The 17,110-nt window shown below is 43.5% G+C and overlaps 1 protein-coding gene across 3 annotated transcripts; it reads left to right on the plus strand.

Annotated features, from left to right (window-relative positions):
- The first annotated feature begins 405 nt into the window (after positions 1–405).
- Positions 406–8,776, plus strand: LOC113450489 (uncharacterized). Of its 3 annotated transcripts, XM_087933721.1 has the most exons (5): positions 419–685; positions 5,093–5,312; positions 5,943–6,607; positions 7,366–7,451; positions 8,591–8,776. In XM_087933721.1, exons 1-5 carry the CDS (start codon positions 622–624, stop codon positions 8,651–8,653), a joined length of 1,098 nt encoding a protein of 365 aa, XP_087789847.1. In that variant the 5' UTR covers positions 419–621; the 3' UTR covers positions 8,654–8,776. The 3 variants fall into 3 exon arrangements, with proteins under 3 accessions (XP_026577472.2, XP_087789846.1, XP_087789847.1); XM_026721687.2 differs by having other exon boundaries at positions 406–685; positions 5,093–6,607; XM_087933720.1 differs by having other exon boundaries at positions 407–685; positions 5,099–6,607.
- Positions 8,777–17,110: the final 8,334 nt, after the last annotated feature.

Consider the following 17,110-nt stretch of genomic DNA (forward strand, 5'->3'; position numbering starts at 1 on the left):
TATTCTATTCTATTCTATTCTATATTCCAATATCCTATTTGACTGTTTCCTAGTATGATTTGATTGTTGATTGTACCCTATGACTATCATTAAGTGTTGTACGTTACGATTCTTGATTCTTGACGAATATACCTTTTCTTTATGTATACTGAGAGTATTTACACCAAGACAAATTCCTTGTGTGTCCAATCACACTTGGCCAATAAAGTATCCTATCCTATCCTATCCCATCCCATCCCATCCTATCCCATTCCGTGTGTTGTACAAATTCCAGCAAGTTCAGTTCCTTGTTCACTGTGTTGTGGGAATGTGCTGTCCTTGTGGTTCTCTGCTGATTCTGCAGTTCTTGCTTGTAACGTGTGAATTCAAATCGTGGGCCGAACTTAGTCTCATCTCGGACTAAGGAGTGCAAGAGAAGGTGAAACACCCAGCCCAGACTTCAGCGCCCCTCCCTGCCTGCCTGGCAATTGGATCAACCCGGAAACCTGCTTCCGAAAACAACCCTCTCCAGATCGAAAGAGATCTTTGAATTTGCAGCTTTAATTGTCTCGTCAGGCTGATCTCTGGCTGTTGAGATCGTGGGTAAAAGGGACAGCAGGTGAGCCCCGACCTCTGCCTGAAATGGGTCTCGGTTATTTTCCAGTGGTGCCCATTTTATTCTTACTGGAATCTGCCAAGGTGACTGGTAAGTGCTTTAAAGACACCTGGAGAAAGAGAGAGGGAGGCAGGGAGAGGGAGGGGAAGGGAAGGAGGGAGGGGGAGGAAGAGATAGGAAGAGGAAGGGAGAGAGGGAAAGAGAGAGGGATGGAGGGAGGGGGAGAGAGGGAGGGAGAGGAAGAGAGGGGGAAGGAGGGAGAAGGAGAGGAAGAGATGGAGAGGAGAGAGAGAGGGAAAGAGGGAGGGAGGGAGAGGGAGGGAGAGGGAAAGGGGGGAAGGAGGGAGAGGAAGGGAGAGGAAGAAAGAGAGGGGAAGGAAAGAGGGAGGGAGAGGAAGAGAGGGGGAAGGAGGGAGAGGAAGAGATAGGGAGAGGAAGGGAGAGGAAGAGAGAGAGGGGGAAGGAAAGAGGGAGAGAGGAAGAGAGAGGGGGAAGGAGGGAGAGGAAGAGATAGGGAGAGGAAGGGAGAGAGGGAGGGAGAAAGGGGGAGGGAGGGGGAGAGGGAGAGGAAGGGAGAGGAAGAGAGAGAGGGGGGGAAGGAAAGAGAGGGAGGGAGAGGAAGAGAGGAGGGAAGGAGGGAGAGAAAAGAATGTAAAGATGGATGCGAGATTGGATTTTTGTTGTTGTTGTGATGGATCGATAGAATGGAGAAGTGTAAAAAAGAGTAAGAAAAAAGTAGATTTGGAAACAGGAATGAATGGAGACTTTGCAATTAAAAATTTTTGGTTCTTCTAAAATCTTGCTTAGGTTTTTAAACTGGAGATTATAATCCTGTTTAATAACAAATAGACAATTTCTTGTGAACCAATGATTGATCGATTAGTTTAAGAGCATGGAAATACTGCATGCAGAGTTAGATAGTGGTTAGGTTTTGTTTATTTGCATAAGGGAATAGCAGAATGCATCCTTCTGTTGTATGGCTGGAAGGGACATGGAGGTCATCTAGTCCAACCCCCTGCTCAGTCAGGAGACCCTATCCCACTTCAGACAAATGGCTGTCCAATCTCTTCTTAAAAACCTCCAGTGTTGGAGCAGACAGAACTTCTGGACGAAGCTGTTCAATTCATTAATGACCTGATTATATAATCATATCTGTCCTTAGGAAAATTGGAAGTTGTTTTGTATTTTAACTTCGCTTGAATTTGTACTGGTTGTTCCTCAACTTATGACCAAAATTAATGCCCAATATTTCTGTTGCTAAGTGAGACATATGCTAAGGGAATTTTAGCCCCATTTTACGACATTCCTTGCCCCGGTTATTAAGTGAATCACTGCAGCTGATAAATTAGTAACTTGGTTGTTAAGTGAATCTGGCTTCCCCATTCCCTTGGCTCATCTAGAGGTCGCTAAAGGGGACAACGTGACCTGTGGACATTATGCAGCCGTCATAAATATGAGTCAAGTGCTAAATGTCTTAATTTGGGCCACGTGACTATGGGGATGTTTGCAAAGGTTGAAAGTATGTGTGGGGGGAAATCATAGATTTTTTTTCAGTGGCGCTCTAACTTCGGACGGTCACTAAATGAACTTTTGGAGGTCGAGGACTACCTGCATGAAAACAAAATAGAAACTTGATAACAGATAATCAGAATTGGAAGGACCTTGTAGCTCATCTAGTCCAACCCTCCGCCCAATGTTCAATGTTCCATTGAAGATAGAATAACAAAATAACAATAAGTATAAATCAACAACTGGTTCCTTCTTTCATATGTGGTGGTTGTGCTGCAAAATTAAAAAAATTGGAATAAAATTAGAATCTGGCTACAAGAAATAACGAATGAAAAAATAGAACTCAAACCGGAAGTGTTTTTATTAGGAATAATGAGAGGTGAATATAAAAAAGAAATTAAATATCTTATAATACATATTCTGACAGCAGCGAGATTAGCCTACACTCAAAATTCGAAATTGGAGGATAATCCCACGGTTACTATGGATCAAAAACATTATGGATTGTGTGGAAATGAATATGTTTATGGTGGAGTTACAAGAGAAAGAAAAAAAAGAACTTTATACGGTCTGGGAGAAATTGTATGTTTGGATAGACAACAGGTATAGCAGATAAAATATGATAAATATAAATAATGTAGATATGTAGCTATGAATAACGGAAGATGGGGAAAACCGATGCTACGACAAATTGTAAAAATTAAAAACACGATTTGTAGGTTTTTTTAATTTTGTAAAACTTTAATAAAAGTTATTTTTTTAAAAAAAGAATATAGAATAACAGAGTTGGAAGGGACCTCGTAGGTCATCTAGTCCAACCCCCTGCCCATTCACCCGTGATGGCGAACCTATGGCACCCAAAGCCATTTGTGCTGGCGCATGAGCCGCAGGCAAACTTACCTCACTGAGCATGCCTCACAGCTGATTTTTTTGGGGAGGGGGATAAAAGCACAGGTAGTCCTCGACTTACGACCACAGTTGAGCTCCCAAATTTACGTGGCTAAGTGAAACATTTGTTAAGGGAGTTTTGCCCCGTTTTATGACTTGTCTTGCAACTGTAGTGAAGGGAATCATCCTCATTTGTCGACCCCATAATCAATCGTGGGGTGGAGTCTGAATAGAGCTAGCCGAGTGTTTACTGGCCGGATGCCTTTCCTGTCACCAATGCGGAGTTATCCAGCAGATACTGTGTTTCCCTGAAAATAAGACAGGGTCTTATTTTCTTTTGGATCCCAAAATAAGCACTAGGACTTATTTTGGGGTATGTCTTTATTCTTTTCCATGTACGGGAGGCCCACTTCTTCTGCTTGCTCGCGGCAGGGCAGGAGGCTGCGCGTGTGCCAGTGTCATCGCCATGAGGCGGGTGGTGGTGGTGGAGCTTGTCATGTCCCTGTTGGAATCTGATTCTGAGGGGGACACCGAGCAGCGGACAGGGAGTGGGAGTGTGGCTCCGTTGGCTGTGGAAGAAACTGGGGAAGGGCAAAGTCCGGCTGGGCAGAGCAGGGGAGGGGTAGAACAAGGGAGAGGGAGTTCAGAGGAAGACCCAGGCCCACCTCCTCTTTATCCTAGGGCACATAGGGAGGAATGGATTAAAGGGAGCAACGTGAGTTGCTGGCTTACGGGGAAGGAAAGGGCCCTGATTCCCTTCATTAGCTGCAGGTGGGAACACAGTGTTTAAAACGGGAAAAAGCTGTACACAGCAAGTTGTTGGGAGCAAATTTTGAATTATCTGGTATTGTCGAGGCTTATCTGGGTTTCTGGCGTCTTCCCAACTGTGTGTGTTTTGCTGGCCGTTCAAGTCTGCAATTCCTTCTCCTGCCCTATCGAGTTAATTCCTACAGATTGGTTTGTTTGGATTTTTAGTTACAGTTTGTACGTACTTTGTTTTCGGACTGAATTTCCTTCACTTAAAGGCTGTTCCTGGGAAGGTTTTTCTCCAGCCAAAGGTAACCTGGACATTGGGGGCAAAGTTGGAGATACTAAAGGGATACTTCTTGTTTATTTGACTGTGTTGCCTTTGTGCCACGCCCTTTTGGGTCATCACAGAGCTACTCATGCGCCCCACACCGGCTTATCTGAGGGCCCCTGCAGCCTGGCCACCCACACCCTGAAACATGCCTCACTTTGCAGCCGCGGCACCAGCACACCGCTGGCCTCCTGCTCCATTGCGGCTATGAGCAAATAGTAGCAGTGTTCCAGTGGCTATGTGGACATGGCCGCCGGTGCTGCCATTGCAAGGTAGGTGCCAGGGCGTGGATGGCCTGGGTGCGGGGGCCCTGAGGTAAGTCCATGCAGGGTGCAGGGGGGGGGTAACTCCACCGCCACCACCCCAACTTTTGCCTCATAGGCGCGGCACTGCGAGCAACTAGGCGGAATGGGCTGGCACCGGCTGTGCAGGTTCTTAAGCAGGGGCGGGATTCAAAAATCCCAGCAACTGGTTCGCTGCCCAGTTGCTAGGTGGGCGTGGCCACAGTGGGCATGGCCATAGAGGGAGTAGCCTACCAGAGCTTCCGGGAGGGCCGTTTTTCGCCTTCCCCAGAGTCCGGAGGCTTCCCTCAGGCTTCTGGGAGGGTGAAAATGGCCTCCCCCGGGCTCCAGAGGCCCTCCAGAAGCCAGAAATAGGCCCATTTTCTCCCCTCCCAGAGCTTCTGCGCAAACCCTGCACTTACCTGCATCGAAAATGGGCCACGTGGAGACTTCTGGGCGGGACCTAAACTTTGGCGACTCATTCAAAGACTCGTAACAGAGTTGGAAGGGGCTTTGAAGGTCATCTAGTCCAACCCCCCCGCTCTCGCAGGAAACCTATACTGTTTCCACCATTCTGGACAAAATGGCCGTCCAATCTCTTCTTAAAAGCTTCCAGAGATGGAGGACCCACAACTTCTGAAGGCAAGTCGTTCCACTGATTAAGTGTTGGTCAACACAAGAGTTGGTCAACGTGAGTGCTGGTCAACACAAAAAGTGACCTGTCTCTTTTTTTCTTTTCAGGGGGAGCCACAACCAATCTCACAACTTCTCCTCCAACACCATCAGCGTCACGTCTTTCTGTATCTGTGGCTGACACCGCTAGTACCACGGAAACTACCACACCAGCAGCGGAGACCAATAAGTATCTTCCCTCTTCTGTTGCTCTCCTCTATGAAACAACCACTCCATGGAACCCCGTTGGAGAAACAAGCCTCTCTGGAGTAGCTACAACGCTGCCAACCTCTTCCTCACCTGAAGCTTCCACAGAATTCCTCTCTTCCTCTGTGGCTCTCCTCTCTGACACGACTACTCCGAGGAGAACCCTTGGAGAAACAAGCCTCCCTGGAGTAGCTACAACGCTGCCAACCTCTTCCTTACCTGAAACTTCCACGGGATTCCTCTCTTCCTCTGTGGCTCTCCTCTCTGACACGACTGCTCTGAGGAGAACCCTTGGAGAAACAAGCCTCTCTGGAGTAGCTACAACGCTGCCAACCTCTTCCTTACCTGAAACTTCCACGGGATTCCTCTCTTCCTCTGTGGCTCTCCTCTCTGACACGACTACTCCGAGGAGAACCCTTGGAGAAACAAGCCTCCCTGGAGTAGCTACAACGCTGCCAACCTCTTCCTCACCTGAAGCTTCCACGGGATTCCTCTCTTCCTCTGTGGCTCTCCTCTCTGACACGACTACTCCGAGGAGAACCCTTGGAGAAACAAGCCTCTCTGGAGTAGCTACAACGTTGCCAACCTCTTCCTCACCTGAAGCTTCCACGGGATTCCTCTCTTCCTCTGTGGCTCTCCTCTCCGACACGACTGCTCCGAGGAGAATCCTTGGAGAAACAGGCCTCTCTGGAGTAGCTACAACGCTGCCAACCTCTTCCTCACCTGAAGCTTCCACTCCTGTTGGCACCTCAAATGTCTCTCCATCTTCTTCACCCCTTGAAACGACCTCCATCTCCAGCACTGTTTTTGGGCATCCTTCAGAAGAAAGGACTACTCACCCAGCAGAATCCACCATGCTTTCCATCCGTTCCACCACAGAGGAGATGAATTCCAGCCCTCCATCTCCCCACGACGAAAGGACATCTGAAGTCCCTTTGACCATCATCTCCATCACGTCCCAAGAAGAATCTACCAGTGAGAAACATCCTAGTTCTCCTTCTTTTACGGAGACAATGAAAACGTCCCCCTTGTTGGTTCCCCTTTCTACTCCAAGAGTAGCGGCCTCCACCCTTCTGAGTGCCCCTTCTGGAGTTGGAGACACAACCAGAGAAGTTGCCACGAGTTCTGAGGCTAAGATCACCAGCTGGTGGCCAGGAAGTTCTCCCTCCTCAACTTTTTCTTTGGTTACTCAAGACAGAAGCACCTCAAAAGTTATGTCCACCGGCCTTCTGTCTTCCAACCCAGGAAAGACCAACCTGGGACTTCCTGCTCCGCCCGCCACAAATCCCACAAGTGCAAATTCTACAACCACTTTGAAAGTCCTTTCTTCTACCACCACATCTTCCTCAGCTTCAAAGACTCTCCCTAAAACTCCAGGTAAACATCCTCCCGCTCTGTCTGAACACTTGAATTCTTCTGAATTCGAAAGAGACCGGACTCGCGGTAGTGGGATTCAAATTTTTTACTACTGGTTCTGTGGGCACGGTGTGGCTCAGTGGGTGTGGCAGGGGAAGGATACTACAAAATCTCCATTCTTTCCCCACCCCACTGACCTGCTTTCCAGCTCCGTTCTCCTGGGCAGGGCAACCAAAGAACCTGCTTTCCAGCTCCGTTCTCCTGTGCAGGGCAACCAAAGGAGACCCAGCTGATCAGCTGGGACTCAAGGGGAGGCAGAGAAGAGATGGGGTTGGCGGGGCTAGTCAGAGGTGGGATTTGGCCGGTTCTCTGAATTACTCAAAATTTCCGCTACTGGTTTTTCCAGAACTGGTCAGAACTGGTTGAATTCACCACCTCTGGAGCGGAGATTTCTAAAAAGCTCCATTTTCAAAATTCCCCGTCAGCCTGCTGGTTCAGTTCAGCTGCAAGACTAAATCCTCAACCTGAGGTTGTATTATCAGGCTAGGTGTGTGCAGACAACATCCAGGCCCCAATCCCTGGGGCAACACCCAGAATGAACCGTGGAACAAACATTGATCAGGTGACCCTGGGGGATATTACGATGGTCGTAAGTGTAAAAATATCTCATCCTGTACTTTTTTTTCAGTGCCACTGTAAGTTGGGACGTTAAAAAAGAACGATTGTAAGTCAAGGACTGCCTGATTCTTTTTTTTTTCTCTGTCTTTGCTTTCCTGCAGCCAGGACTCGCTTCATCCTGTCGGTGAGACTCAGCACTTCCTTAAACATCACGGATCCTTCTGTCACTCATGCGGTGCGAAAGTGGGTAAGGCCTTACAGCACATCTGGAAAAAGGCTGCAGTGGTTCTCCATCCCCCAGCTCATGGTTGTCCCGAAGGTGCTTTTTTCAGGAGGATAGAATAGGATAGGATAGGATAGAATAGAATAGAATAGAATAGAATAGAATAGAATAGAATAGAATGCAGAAAAAGAATAGAATAGAAATAGAACAGAAATAGAATAGAACAGAACAGAATAGAATAGAATAGAATGGAGAAAATGAATAGAAATAGAATAGAAAGAATAGAATAGAATAGAATAGAATAGAATGCAGAAAAAGCATAGAATACAATAGAATAGAATAGAACAGAACAGAATAGAATAGAATGGAGAAAATGAATAGAAACAGAATAGAAATAGAATAGAATAGAATAGAATAGAATAGAATAGAATAGAATAGAATAATAGAATAGAATGAAGAAATAGAATAGAATAGAATAGAATGCAGAAAAAGCATAGAATAGAATAGGAATAGAATAGAATAGAATAGAATAGAATAGAATAGAATAAATATTGGAATGACGAATAGAATAGAATAGAATGCAGAAAAAGAATGGAATGGAATGGAATGGAATGGAATAGAATAGAATAGAATAGAATAGAATAGAATAGAATAGAATAGAATAGAATAGAATAGAATAGAATAGAATAGAATGGAGAAAATGAATAGAAACAGAATAGAAATAGAATAGAATAGAATAGAATAGAATAGAATAGAATGCAGAAAAAGCATAGAATAGAATAGAAATAGAATAGAATAGAATAGAATAGAATAGAATAGAATAGAATAGAATAGAATAGAATAGAATAGAATAAATATTGGAATGACGAATAGAATAGAATAGAATGCAGAAAAAGAATGGAATGGAATGGAATGGAATAGAATAGAATAAAATAGAATAGAATAGAATAGAATAGAATGCAGAAAATGGAATGGAATGGAATAGAATAGAATAGAATAGAATGCAGAAGAAGAATAGAGTAGAGTAGCGTAGAATAGAATAGAATAACTGAACTGAAAGGGACCTTAGAGGTCTTCTAGTCCAACCCCCTGCTTAGGCAGGAAACCCTAGACCATTCCAGACAAACGGTTGTCCAATCGCTTTCTTCTCTTCTTCCTTCCAGTTCAACCAGGAACTGCAGGCAAAATTTCCGGTTTACAACTTCAACCTGACCTGGATTGGCTAGCAAAGAAGTTGGAAAATAATCAGAAAGCTTCCAATTTGTGCCTCTTCTGGATCAATGCACCCCAATAACATAAATAATCATGGATTTCAGTTTTTTTTTTAAAAAAAATTATTTTTCATGCTGGCTGATTCCACGAATGCTCTGTTCAAATTTTGAGAAAACTCCAGTGACAAATTCTCCCCTACTGTGCGAAATGTACAAAATCAACAGGTTGGCTGTGTTCACACAATCAATCAATCAGAAAAGAGCTGGAAGGGACCTTAGAGGTCATCTAGTCCAGGGGTCACCAACCTCTTGGACCTCAGGGACCACCAAACTCATAATTTTAACTCCCACGGACCAGAGACCCTGGGAAAATCCCCCAAAAAGTCTGCAGGAAAATTCCCTACCCTGTTTTCCCACCGATCGATTGTTCTTTATTTGGGATCGCACAATACCGTCTCCAGCTCCGTTCTCAGGGGGAGAGGGAGAGACTTTTGGCTTCATGCAAGGAAAACAGCAGAAGCCGCAGAAGTCTTTCTTTCTCTCCCCCAAACTCCACCAGAAATGAGTCTTTGCCGGTGCAGCCTCTTGGAGCGGGAGGCCTTGCAGGGTCCCAAAGACTCATTTCTGGCGGAGTTTGGGGGAGAGAAAGAAAGACTTTGGCTGCTTTCCTTTCGTGCAGCCAACAGCAGAAGAAGAAAGAAGCAGAAAGAAGCAACCCGGTGGCCAGGCCAGGCGCGTGGGGCGCGTGAGGCAAGTTCCCCCCTCCGCCCTTCCCCCCCCCCGTCACTACCTCGTGTTGTTCACAATGCAAGCGACGCAAGCCTTGTGTTCCCATGGTCCATGTGGGCAGCGCAGCCTTGTGTTCCCACGCAGCTTGGATTAATTGCTTTGGGGCTGACATTTCTCTGCAGACCACCAAAATTTTCTCGCGGACCACCAGTGGTCCACTGGTTGGCGACCACTGTTCTAGTCCAATCCCCTTCACAAGCAGGAGACTATATACCATTTCAGACAAATTGTTGTGCAGTCTCTTCTTCAAAACCCAACCCTAGGGACAGTCCCTACGTAACTTGCTAAGGGAGGTTAGTTTTCCTCTTTCTTAATTCCTTTTATTGGCCGAACAACTTGGACAGAAAATTCAACCAGTCTGGTTAGATGACAGCTTAATATTTTGAATAAATAAATAGCCAAATGTTGTAACCAGCTCAGGAACCGAGTGCGTTTCCTCCTTCAAAAGCTTTGGAAATAATGCCAGTTGCAGTTACACCCTTGTGTTGAGCTTAAGTAACAGATTAGCAACTGTAGCTTTGATTGCCAAACAAAAACCCCTCGGATAATACAGCAAAAATGGCCTGCTTCTGTTTTTTTTAACTCCAATAACTAAATTCACCTGGTCTAATCCATTTTGGAAAAGGCAATACAGATATTCCTCGACTTACAACCATTCCGTTGAGTGACCATTTGAAGTTACAACAGTGCTGGAAAAAAAGAGATTTATGTTTGTTTTTCACACCGATAACGGATGCAGCTTTCCCATGGTCAACATTCAGATGCTTGGCAATTGACTCATATTTATGACCGTTGCAATGTCCCGTTTTGGCGGAAAATCTTTCAGGTTCAAGGGCCGAGTCAGAAGGAGGGCGGGGTCAAGTGAGAGATTAGCCTGGAATCGTTATGTAGACACGAGGAGAAGGTCTGGCACGCACGCACGCGCGCACACACACGCACACGCACACACACCCCTGAATGTCTTTGTGCCTGATCTGGTCTTTCCCAGGCAAAACCTGCCAGTCTGGGAAGATTCCTGTATTTCATGTAGTCCTTGATTTACACAGTTCGTTTTTCTTTCTTTTTCCTTTCCCTTTCTCCTTCCCCTCTCCTCTCCTTTTCCCTTCCCCTTTCACCATGCTTTACGGCCCCTCTCCAGGAGTTTACAGGGAGGGCCTCTTGCCCCCAACAATCTGGGTCCTCATTTTACCCACCTCGGAAGGTGGGAAGGCTGAGTCCACCTTGAGCTGGTCAGGATCAAACTTCTGACTGTGTCAGAGTTTGCCTGCAATGCTGCCTTCTGACCATTGTGCCACTATGGAAGGAAGGAAAGGAGGGAGGGAGGAAGATAAGAATAAGAGAAGGAAGGGAGGAAAGAAGAGCAATAGCACTTAGACTTATATACCACTTGACAGAAGGAAGGAAGGAGAAAAGGAAGGAAGGAAGGAAGGAAGGAAGGAAGGAAGGAAGGAAGGAAGGAAGGAAGGAAGGAAGGAAGGAACAATAGCAATAGCACTTAGACTTATATCCTGCTTCCCAGTGCTTTCCAGCCCCCTTTAAGCAGTTTACAGAGTCACCCTCTTGCCCCCAACAATCTGGGTCCTCATTTTACCCACCTCGGAAGGACGGAAGGCTGAGTCAACCTTGAGCCAGTCAGGATCAAACTTCTGACTGTGGGCAGAGTCAGCCTGCAATGCTGCATCCTAACCACTGTGCCATCATGGGAGGAAGGAAAGGAGGGTGGGAGGGAGGAAGATAAGACTGGAAGGAAGCAAGGAAGATAAGAATTAGAGAAGGAAGGAAGATAAGCATGAGAGAGGAAGAAAAGAAGGAAAGAAGGAAGGAAGAACAATAGCACTTAGCCTTATATCCCACTTCACAGTGCTTTCCATCCTTACTCTAAGCAGTTTACAGAGCCAGCCTTTTGCCCCCAACAATCTGGGTCCTCATTTTACCCACCTCGGAAGGAGGGAAGGCTGAGTCGACCTTGAGCCAGTCAGGATCAAACCCTTAGCAGTCAGCTAACCCCTGTGCCCCTCGAATCCAGCATATCTGGGAGGACCAGGGGTGACATGAGAGCGGCCTTCCAATAGTTGAGGGGCTGCTGCTCCAAAGAAGAGAGGGTCAAATTATTCTCCAAAGCACCAGAAAGCAAGACAAGAAATCATGAATAGAAACTAACCCAGCAACCTAGAACCAAGGAGAAATTTTCTGACAAGGAGAACAATTCATCAGCGGAACAACTTGCCTCCAGAAGCTGCGAATTGCTCCAACACTGGAAGTTTTCAAGAAGAGGTTGAACAGCCTTTTTGTCCAGAATGGTATAGATCTCCCGCTTGAGCACGGGGTTGGACTAGAAGACCTCAAAGGTCCCTTCCACTCTGACTATTCTGTAATTCTTGGAAAGGGCTGGAATTTCTGCAAGATTTTTCACTAAGCAGACTTCGCTCTGATTTGGAAGAAAAAAAAAAAAGGAGAATTACCGAATGAATGGTGGGCCCAGAATCCTACAGAATTGGCACCGGAGAATCCAAAAACAGGTTTGGAAATAACCACAAGCATAATCATAGTGCATGAAGGCTCGGGTCTTTGACATCTTGCCCAGGGGCTATTTAAGAACTTGCGTCCTCTTTCGCAAGGGTCGTTTATTTCTCCCCTCCCAAAGGAAAATATTTCAGCCCCTCGAGCGATTGCTGTCCAACTGCACGGATCATCGGTTTGGCCCACGCTGTGACGCCATGCAGAAGATTCAGGTCATTAATTTGGAAAGCGTTTGGAGGACTGGAAGGAAAACTTCTCCTCCCAAACCAGGTTATGTAACAGGCTGGTCACCTATTAACTCTTCAATCCGTTTGGCCAAATCAGGGAAACAAACGGCCAGAGGTCAACCCTTTGGCGGGAGGGTCACCTTGGAGAATGTAGAAGGTTTTCTGCTTTTCCTTCCAGATATCGACAGGGATTCCTCGTGGTGAGATAGGGGGCAAATTAATAAAAAAATAAAGTAAAAAATTCACGGAGAAATCCAGGCAAATTAGTCTCTCTTTTTTATAATATTTTTTTAAATATTTTTAAAACAAACGTAGACAAATACAAATGTAAAACAACAAAATAAAACCATCTTTCAATTGTACAGTGTGTCGGGTAGTACATAAATCTTGTGCACAATATGTATGGTCCAGTGATGGCGAACCCTTTTGTTGTGGTGTGCCAAAAACGCAGGCGCGCGCCCACAATGCACTGTGCATGCACATGCCTCTCAGGTGATTTTTGTACTCTTTGAGGCCTTTTTTGCCCTTCCTGAGGCTCGAGGGAAGCCTCTGCAGCCTTTGGAGGCCGAAAAATGGGCCCGTTTGGCACTTCTTGTATTTCCTGAAGGCCTGTTGTTCAGCCTCCAAAGGCTGCAAAGTCTGCAGCCTTTGGAGGGTGAAAAAGGCCTCAAATGGACCAAAAATCAGCTGGGAGGTGTGCATGCGCAGTGCAGATAAATTGGGCTGGGGCTCGCGTGCCCACACGAATAGCTCTGTGTGCCACCTGTGGCATGCGTGCCATAGGTTCGCCATCATGGGTATAGTCTTTTCCTCTTAAATGTAAGTTTACATTCATATTACAGTCATCAACTTTCCATGTCATATTATACTATTATCACGCCATCATTAGATTTTAGTTTCAAATCCACATTATCCTTTGGAGAAAATCTCAGTTCTTACCTATTTTATTTCATATTAAAAGTCACTCTATAATAATCAATTATAACCTATCATTACTGTTAAATTATACTTCAATTTTCCACTTTTCTATCTAGCCATTGATAAAATAAATCCCATATCTTAAAATATTCTTTTTCTTCTTGCTCTCTAGTTGAGGCCAATGATTCTCAATTGAAACCTCTTTCTATCAAAAGTTTGGTAAGGAGAAGCAAAGATTTCCAAGATGGAACTGTTGATCTTCATAATTCTCACTGGTCCAATAGCTAATAATTTTTTTGACATTTGAGCTATTATTTCTCCCCAAAACTATCGTGAGGTGATCTTCAACTTTATTTTTAATGAGTGAATTTTTTAAAAAACATAATAATCCCAAAATATATTCCATTTTGAGCGGTGTATTTCAACTTTGGGCAGTTTAAGAGATGTGGATTTCAACTACTAGAACTCCTCAGCCAGGAAATAGAGAATCATCAATGCTAGAAGGGAGGAAAGGTGGAGGAGGAGGAAGAAGAGGAGGGAGGAGGAAGAGGAGGGAGGAGGAAGAGGAGGGAGGAAGAAAAGGAGGGAGGAGGAGAATTACGACTTTGGGGTCTTGGTGCTCTCTGAGTTTGGTGGGTTTTGGTAGACATTTCATGACCCAACTAGGTAACATCATCAGTGCTTGAAGGGGGAGGAGTTTGCACTGATAATGTTAACTGGCTGGGTGAGGAAACATCTGCAAGAAAACCGCCAAGCTCAGAGAGCACCAAGGACTCCACAACAGAGCTAATCGTGAAACAAAACACCATGCCTGAAAATAAAAACTAAAAAAAACCAAGCCAAATATTTAATAAGACAAACATTTAGATCATTAAGCATGTAAGAACCTCTGATATGTCCCTAAGAGGGAGATCGCTTACCTTTAAGATTCATCTTCAATAATATCACTTTGATTTTGTATACACGTTCCCCTACTTTCTGCACCCCAACACTACCAGTTCACGTATATCGGCTATCAATGATCATTTTCACACAATATGTTGATAAATCCTCCTTCCTGAGTTCATGTAGTTTATTGAATGATAAACCAGCCAAGCGGTTGGGTCTACCTAGCACAATGCAATCCTAAATTGCAATATTAATTTAATTATTAATTAAAATTGCACTATTATTAAGTGTTGTACCTTTGGATTCTTGACTGTGGACGAATGTCTCTTTTCTTTTATGTACTCTGAGCGCATTTGCACCAAGACAAATTCCTTGTGTGTCCAACGACACTTGGCCAATAAAGAATTCTATTCTGTTCTGTTCTATTCTATTCTATTCTATTCTATTCTATTCTATTCTAATTCTAATTCTAATTCTAATTCTATTCTGTTCTATTTCTATATCTGTTCTATTCTATTTCTATTCTATTTTATTCTATTGTATTTGTTGAGGTAATTCCCCGTTAGGAGAATGAGCGCATACAGGGAGACTTATTTGAGAGTAGTGTTTGAATAATACACATACAGCACACAGATACACTGTACAGTAAATGTGGGTTTTTACTTCCAGAAACATTAAGCAAATTTCAAGATAAGCAGTCCAAAGGTCATTCACAGGTAAATCAGTCAGTTTTTCAATCCAGGGATAATCCAAATATCAAAGTCCAGTGTCAAAAAACAGTTCAGTAACAAACTTATATCAAATCCAGGAATATCAGTCAATTAGGAAAAATGGAGGAACGACAATACTTTCCAACAGAAGGAAACAGAGATACATTCACACTCTCTTCTGAGACTATGGCCTAAGATAAACCAGGTTTCTGGCTCCCTCTTATGGCCATTTGAGAAACCACACCCAATTGCAGTTTTTAGCATGCTCTTAAAGATACAGTTTTAAAATGTTTATCCTGGTTTATATATTTCTCACCCAAATAGCCATTAGGTGACTCATATTCCTAACATTCTCCCCTTTTGGGTAAGATAATATGTACAACCTTACATTCTAAGTCCATAATCTTCACAGCACGCCTTATGCTTTATAGAGCCTTGGGCCTTTGTAGAATGATTTGCTATATTGTTTTCTGACATACAGTATTCTAGCTTGATCATTTTACTTTGCACACATTGTCTCACATTTAAATATCTTAAATCTGTGTGTTTCGTTCTTGTTTTAACAGCAATATTTGAAGCCATCTGTATTGCTGATTGGTTATCTTCATAAAAAACAATAGGATCTTTTACATCAATTCCCATATCAATTAATAATTGCTTATACAAAACTAAATCTGTACATAGTAAAGACAAACATGAGAATTCAGCCTCCATTGTTGACAAACTTAGATGTTTCTGTCTCCATCCAATCAATGTTTTTCCCAATAATACAGCAGTACCCGATGTAGAGTTTCGTGTATTTATGTCTGTAGCAAAACTTGCATCAGCATATGCAGCTAAATTCAGCTCATCTTTTGGCTGCAAATACAATGCATAATGCATTGTTTGTTTCAGATATCTTTTGCACTAGCACTACAATAAACATGAGCTGTGCCTTGATCCCAGAATCTAAATGATCTATGGTTGGCCTCATAACCCACAAAAAATAACTTCTTAGCTCTATGTTGCCCTTTCAGTCTTACTTGTGAGGGAATATGCACCCATGCTGGAGCTCCAAATGTGTGTAGGTAACTTAAATTTGGCTTGCTTTCTGCCATGCCAACGGCAATTCTCCAGTTGTTGTATTAACTACATTGTTTAAAACATGGTTACTAAACATTATGGCCTCACCCCACAGTGTTTCAGGTAAACCTGAGTCAGATAACATAGTACGAGCCATGGCTTGTAATGTTTGCCCTCTTCGTTCTACAAAGGAGTTACGTTGTGGTCTACAAGGTACAGAACGTTTATGCTTCACACCAGCCGATTTCAACATAGTTTGGAATCTTTTTTTAACAAACTCAGTCCCATTATCAGTAATTAAAGTAATTACTTTACTTTTTCTCTCAGCAAACCTTAGCCAGTTAAAGAAATGTTGGAATGTTTCTGTTTTGTTTTTCATAAGATAGCAGAAACCATATCGTGAGTAATGTTCCATAATACTCAAAATATAACAGGCACCTCCTAAACTTGGTTTCTTAGGACCAATTATGCCAGCAAACACAACCTCTAAAGGTTCTTTGGTCTTAAACCCATTTAGTCTGTTTGCTGGAGTAGCCTTACTCTTAACTTGGCTACAAGCATTACAGTTTAAATACTTGCTACGGGGTTTCAATTTTACTCCCTCTAATAATTCAACAGTTTGTTTGAGCATTTTGAAATTAATGTGCCCTAAACGTCTATGTAATAAATGTATACATTCATCACGTGGTTTAACATTGTTATAAACTGAACTAGCCATCTTCAACTGATCATCATGTATTACATATAAATCATTTTTTAAAGTAGCAGTAACACTTTTACCCTCTTTCTCTATTATACAGTTATCTCCTCTAAAGGTTACTACATAACCAATATTAACTAAAGCCCTTACTGATAGCAAATTAAATTTCAATTTAGGTACATACAGCATAGTTAAATGTTCGTTTATACAAGAACAATATGCAGTACCTTCACCTGATGCTTTAATCTTCCATCCATTTGCCAATGATACATGTTGTTTACTCGTGGACATCTTTACAAACCTGTTTCTATCCTTAGTAATGCATTGTGATGCTCCAATATCAACAACCCACAAATCATGGTTTACAGTTGAATTGCTATACATAGCTAAACTAACATTCTTTTTGGCCTTCTGGTGTTTGCCAGTATTCTGTTGTTTTCCATCCTTACAGAATCTAGCTATATCTCCCCTAGCCCCACAAGAAAAACATTTCCTAACAGTATAGGCAGTTGAAGACAAATTCTCTTCTTGTGGTTGTTCCTTCCTCAGTTGGTCCCTATCCAGCCGTCTTCTTGCTTCTTCTAGCAACCTTCCGGTTATGTCAGTCAATGTCAGTTCATCTCTGGGCAGGACTTCCAGTGAAGATACATAATCATCA

This window comes from Pseudonaja textilis, chromosome 4 (genome assembly GCF_049901715.1).
Source record: "Pseudonaja textilis isolate UNSWEBS1 chromosome 4, rPseTex1.2, whole genome shotgun sequence".
NCBI classification, from domain to species: Eukaryota; Metazoa; Chordata; class Lepidosauria; order Squamata; family Elapidae; genus Pseudonaja; species Pseudonaja textilis.